General features: G+C 39.4%; 1 protein-coding gene across 7 annotated transcripts in view; it reads right to left on the bottom strand.

The window, feature by feature from the left end:
- The window catches only part of LOC113826055 (myelin expression factor 2-like), a 25,695-nt gene extending 20,404 nt beyond the window's left edge, over positions 1 to 5,291 (bottom strand). For 2 of the 7 annotated variants that reach the window (XR_011399654.1, XM_070140349.1), the window contains exons 1-3: positions 5,135 to 5,254; positions 3,675 to 3,716; positions 188 to 310 (exon numbers count right to left, since the gene is read on the bottom strand). Coding sequence is in view for 6 of the 7 variants with exons in the window: in XM_070140349.1 (XP_069996450.1) it covers positions 188 to 310; positions 3,675 to 3,716; positions 5,135 to 5,181 (212 nt within the window). In the remaining variant the exon portion in view is untranslated. Of the gene's footprint in view, positions 1 to 187; positions 311 to 3,674; positions 3,717 to 4,957; positions 4,984 to 5,134 lie in introns of those variants that run through there. The other 5 variants (XM_070140351.1, XM_070140353.1, XM_070140352.1 and 2 more) reach the window with 4 other exon arrangements.
- Between the last annotated feature and the right edge of the window lie 1,313 nt (positions 5,292 to 6,604).

Raw genomic sequence — 6,604 nt, 5'->3', positions numbered from 1 at the left:
ACAATGAAATTCACAGAAAAAGGAAACAAGATGATACATAGGCTTACTAATTGTCATCTTGGTGGCTGAGCTCTTGTGGTACAACTATGGAAAAACGTAATTCACAAAAAAATAAAAACACAGCAGCGTGTGATTACCCCACACCAATGGGTTCAAACTAAATACAGAGATATCATTAAACATTTACCTCTGTCTATCTGTCCTTCTGCTGCGATCCATGCGACGATTACGGTCCCTTTCACGTTCGTTGCTGTCTCCGTCACGGTCACGGTCCCTATCACGACTGTCTTCATCAACGGGAGAACGAGACCTGCAAACAAATAAGAAAATTTAAAGCTAACTATGAAAATGATACTAATTATGGATTACAAAATATACACATGTTAAAACTTTCTCATTAAAAAAAATGCTAAGAAGGATACAAATGACTGCTTTCATACATATGCTTGTTGTGCAAGTTATGCACTGCCGTTTGAGCCAGAAACCTCCTGAACTCGGGGACTTTACCCCTAGACACCCGCCAATCACCATATCAGGGGCTCTACCCCCAGATTTTGACATGACAGCCATTTACTTACAGCATTGCATTTGTCGCAACCTATTTTCTTCATTTTATATTTTTTGCCTATGCAGAGTATTTCATAAATTAAGAGCATAGTTTTTCTCTGATGATTTTAGTATCATTACAATTGGTTAAGGTAAGCAAAAGGAATGAACCAACTGAGAAAATACAAGACCAAACTTGCTTCGTAAGTAAACCACAACCCTGTTATTCATATTGACTGATATTAATCAGCAGGAAATCCACTGGTTTCAACGATTTTTGGCATTGTTTTTTGCGCAAATGATTCCTTGAGATCCGAGTACCATTTCCACCAACAATCTTGATTTGTTAGTTCCGATAGCAGGGGAGGGCATGAAGTATATCATGGAAATTATGAAGTAACACAGGCTTATAAACGAATAGAGAACAAAAACATGTATAACTAGCACATAAAAAATGCTTAAAATCAGCTAATGAAACTACAGATATGTCTACGGACAAATGCACCAAATTCAAATCCAAACCATCTTTCAGAAAAATCCATGGGAAATCACACATCTAAACCCCACCCCTAAAAAAAAAACCTCACAGCCCATAACCCTACCTCATTTAACAATCAATCATGCCATGAATAGGTGTGCCCTACTTCCCATGGGGAGGGTTGATGGGAGGCAAAACCGGGACACATTCTCTTCACCTTCGTATGTACAGCAAGATAGAACTACATCTATACTGTAAACCATTGACAATCATGATTTGAAAGTCCCGATAGCTGGGGAGGACGTGAAATAGATCAGGGAAATTATGGGGTAAAACAGACTTAAAATAAGAATTGAGAAAAAAAATTTGCAAAACCTGCCAAAAAATGTTTAAAATCGGCCAGTGAAACTCTATGGATGCACCCACCATCTTTGACATTCTACAGACCAATGGTCTTAATTCAAAAACTCCACAGGAAACTAACCAATCCTTCAGCAAAATCTACAGGAAATCACACACTCCAAACCGCCCAAAAAACATACCGACCTATAAGCCAACCTAATCTATCAATTTATATTAGATTATTCCAACCTAATCTAGCAATTGAGGACTGTCCAAGGGAAGGGTTGATGGGGGGGCTCTGCCCCAACACCCCATATTGATTGATATATAAATAACTTTATATATCAAACACCAAACTGTCCAACTTCCCTTAGTTTCTTTCGGTCTGTTAGTCGGTCTATTGTGTGGATCACTTCGTTTCTAATCACTTTTTAAGGCATTTGGATCACTTGATGGGCTCAGATATCAAGCTGTGATATTTATTAGTCTATTTCTTCTTCATTGCCACTGCAGTCTTAAGAATAACCAGAATCGGCACAACACCAAAAACAAGACATTTCTCACTGGCCTTCTGTCTCCTAATGGCTGGGAATCCTCCTGTTAAAACTCATGGCTGGAAACACGCATATGCCCATAAACGCAAGGTTCTCCAGACCAAGTGCCATAAAAAACTGTATTAACAAATCTTAAAACCCGTAAGCAAGGTATTACAATGATGAATATGCATGACAGGGCAGGGGCTTACTTTTGAAACAATTTTGATATTTATTTGAAGGAAATCCACTGATTTCAACAATTCTTGATGTTGTTTCTTGTACAAATGCTGTGTTGATGAGATCTGACAACCACTTCCATCGACAATCTTAATTTGTTAGTCCTGATAGCAGAGGAGGGCATGAAGTATATCAGGGAAATTATGGGATAAAACAGGCTTAAATAAAAGGATAGCTAGCAAACACATATACAACTAGCACAAAAAACATTAAAAATCGGCTAATGAAACTCTACGGACACGTCCGCCATCTTTGAATATTTACACACTAACACACCAAAATTTGAAAAAAAAATACAGGAATCCAACCCCTCTTTCGGTAAAATCTACAGGATTTCACACCTTCCAAACACAATAAACTGTCCTGACCCATAACCTAACCTAACCTAGCAATTTAAAGTGCCGTAACTAGGCGTGTCCTTCAGGCACTATCCGTGGGGAGGGTTGAAGGGGGGCTCCATCCCCCCAACGCACCCCGGGACACATTCTCTCCACCCCCATATATACAGCAAGATAGAGCTACATTCATACTGTAAACAATAAACCAAATAGCTTTATATATCGAAAGACCAAAGTGTCAATTTTCCTTCACTTCTTTTCAGTCACTCCATCGGTCGGTCAGTCTATTCTGGATCCCTTCGTTTTTATCACTTTTTTTTTAAGGATGTGGGGTACTTGACCTCAGAAATAAAACTATGATAGTTATTAAGATATTTTTCTTCTTCATTGCCACTGTATAGTCTTAAGGGTAATTTTCTATATTACCTTCGCCTCTCCGATATCAACGATTTTGGTATCGGATTCCTCTCACTGTCCACATTGCAAATATATAGTTTTTATTGCGCGGAAATCCCCCGTTAGCGACAAACTTTGCCCTGATAGCAGGAGAGAGCATGAAAGGTTCCAGGGAAAATGCGGGGTTAAATAACAATAATAATAAAACCCACAGTGAAAATAACCATGGTTATTCACATGACTTTCCATTGCAGGGGGCTGTGCCCCCTGAGACCCCTCCTGGGGGTTGTAACATTCCCAATGAATCAGCATACTAACCTTGACAGAGTCAGCATTGTATACAGAGACGATTGTAGTATAATCAGGAAGAGCAAGGTATACCATGAACAGACGAGCGGCGGTGGCCCGCCCTCGTCGGCTCAGCAGGTTTTGTGCCTTTTTCGATGCATCTAGTTTGTGTGCCCTCTATCCTGCCGTGAATACCTGGGGTATATTTTGTGTCCTTGGCAGGGGTTGGGGGGCGGCAATAGCCATGGTTATTTTCACTGTGGGTGATATTATTAGGGTATTTTTCTATATTACGTCCGCCGCTCCAACATCGTCGCCCCTGCTATCGGGGCCAAGTTTGCCACTAACAGGGGGTTTCCGCGCAATAAAACCTATATATTTGGATTGTACAGAGTGAGAGGAATCCAACGATACCAAAATCGTTGATATCGGAGAGGCATAGGTAACATAGAAAATTACCGTCTTAAGAATAACCTAGAATCAACATAACACCGAAAACAAAACATTTCTTACCAGCCTTCTGTCACCGAATGCCCGGGAATTCTCCTGTTAAACCTGACGGTGAGAAATGCAAAAATGCTTATGCGCAGAAGGTTCTTCTGACCCATTTCCGTTGAAACCTGTATAATCAATCTTAAAATCCGTAACTGAGGCATAACAACATCAATACAGGCCTTTGAAAGCATAAATACGGAACAGCAGACACTGATGATTGGCAAAATATCATTTTGACAATCACGCAGTAATACATGCACTAATTCACACATCACAGAAATCGGTTTTGCTGTCAGTCCAATGTTCACTCTCATCATGAAAAGAACATGATCGACTTAACCAAAATTGGGCCCTCACCTCTGTTCACTTACATATAGCACCTTTAGGAAGCATTTGCACAAAAATTGCCATAGAAGAAAAGTGTCTTGGTTTGAATCGGTCTATCAAAATATATAGGTTTTCTTCCAACTCAGACCCCACATAATTCTGCATACTGTCCAAATAACCTTCGTTTGTTTCATTCTAATATTTCACACATGTTCTATTAACAAACTCCTCCACTACCCTGTACTTTATGTTGTCCCGAAAGTCTAGCCATCAAAGGGGGTCACGAGAAAGCAAGAAAAGGTCTTCAGAGAGCAAGAAAAGGTCTTCAGAGAGCAAGAAAACGTCTTCAGAGAGCAAGAAAGTCTTCTGAGAGCAAGAAAGGGTCTTCTGAGAGCAAGAAAGTCTGCTGAGAGCAAGAAAACCTCTACAGAGAGCAAGAATAAGTCTACAGAGGGAAGAAAACGTCTTCAGAGAGCAAGAAAAGGTCTTCTGAGAGCAAGAAAACTTCTGAGAGCAAGAAAAGGTCTTCTGAGAGCAAGAAAACGTCTTCAGAGAGCAAGAAAAAGTCTTCAGAGAGCAAGAAAACGTCTACAGAGAGCAAGAAAACGTCTTAGAGAGATTTCAGGCAAAACTTTTCCTGCTAAAAACACCCATAGTCACTAACACCGAAATTACCTCTAATGTTTTTGGATTTCAAGCTTTAACACCGCTGTCAAAACAAATAGTGACCTGTGTGACATTCTTTGCTACCGTTTCATGATTATAGCGATACGGCAGCATTGCACGGGTTTATGGGGTAAATACGACAATTCCGGTCGTGTTCGCGGCTAAAACAGACAGGAAGCGGGATGAAAAAATTCGACAAATACATCTTTCAAGTTTCAGGGTCACGGTTTTTATCCGTAGTTGAAACGAATGAAATGTCTTTCTTCTGTCCCACTGCCTTATACTTGCCGTTGAGGTGTACTACTTACACGAGACTCATGATACCGTTGTCTCATTAATTTAACGGTGTCACTTTGATGACGGATATGGAACGCCGCGTAGCCTTAGCAACTACAATCCGTCTTTACAAATAATCTCTTTTAATCTTCTTAATCTACTAGCCATTGTATGTATATAATATATCTGAAGAATCTAAAAATCCTCACCTGTCGCGATTTTCGGCCGAATAATCGTTTTCTTCTTTCATTTCCATGATGATCGGCAATATTTCTCCGTCTCTCTACAGAAGTGACGCGCATTAACTATGGCGGCGCTTGGGAGATACGGAACCCACTCAACCGTACGACGGCTGTGGCTTCGGCATCCTCTTCGCGCTTAGTTAGGCATTTTCCCATCACCCTCTTAACCTATATCTACTTACTGAATTTACTTAATAGACATTTTTGTTTATTTTATCCACATCCGTTTATCAGTTACCATTACTAGCGTTATAAATAAAGTTATAAATATTTCATTGCTAGTCCTGGAAAGCCGAACACATTGTTGCCAGATCCGGACAACCGGCGTATCACTTACTACGAATTATGAAAATTCCTTTCTACTTGTTGATTCTCCTGTATATTTTCAGAATGTTGGTAAAGGATGAAAGTCTAACCCTAACAGTGTAAACTGTCCTGTCCCCTTTCTGCTTTTTAAAACAAACGTTCATATTTTTCAATAACAGAACATTCGCGCATGCGCTTGTATGACAGCCAACGAGTCGCCTAAAAATTACAAATAGCAAATATATCTAAAAATCACTAAGACTGAAACAATGCAATATCTCCTCGAGAAAAGTAGGCAGAGATTTTTACTATGTTCCACTTAGAGCATTAAGAAAATTTACTCTATCACTTATTCACTGCCTAGGTACCGTGCATTGCAGATAATCGACCAGATTTCTGAACAACTTGCAATTTTTTGTAAATATTTCTATGGTTTATCAGTCATTATTGTATAGTAACTTGCAGTAGGTATCCATACCCCAAACTGTACACACACCAGATACAAGGAAACTCCTTTCTTCTACCCTTTTCTGAAACAAACAATAAAAACGTAATCCCCATATAATCCTTTAAGTCTTCCAGGTGCATTTTGCAATGGACGAGGAATAACACATTCGTCGCTCATACTAGCAAAAGCAGCTAAATATAAATCTGACGCGATTTACCCACGGCTTTATCATGCTCTCTCTCTCACAAGAAGATCGAGCACTTGCCAGGCAATACGCCAATATCCTCTCGTGAATTGTTCATAAGTTCTTGACCTTCAACCTCGACCAATTAATTCTTTTCACATTTAGCTAGTTTTGATGACGGTAATCTGTGCTTAAAGAGATTTATCTTTTATGATTAGCTGAAGTCAACCAGCTGGGTTATATATGCGTTGCCATATTTGTTCAAGACATTTTTCTAGAACTGAATAGATGTAGATGAATTTGCAGGTAGAATTTAAGTGTAGATGAATACTGTATTAGCACATTTTTGGGGTAATAGATTCTGCCTCTCTAAAGAAATGGTTACGTTATATTTTCAGTGTGTCAGTGGTGTATATATACATTACGTATCTAGACTAAACTACGCAAAAATATGTGTTTATACACATACAACTCTCACGCAACCACACTCACTCCTTCA

This window comes from Penaeus vannamei, chromosome 26, assembly GCF_042767895.1.
Source record: "Penaeus vannamei isolate JL-2024 chromosome 26, ASM4276789v1, whole genome shotgun sequence".
NCBI lineage: Eukaryota > Metazoa > Arthropoda > Malacostraca > Decapoda > Penaeidae > Penaeus > Penaeus vannamei.
This window is presented reverse-complemented; position numbering and strand designations above follow the sequence as displayed.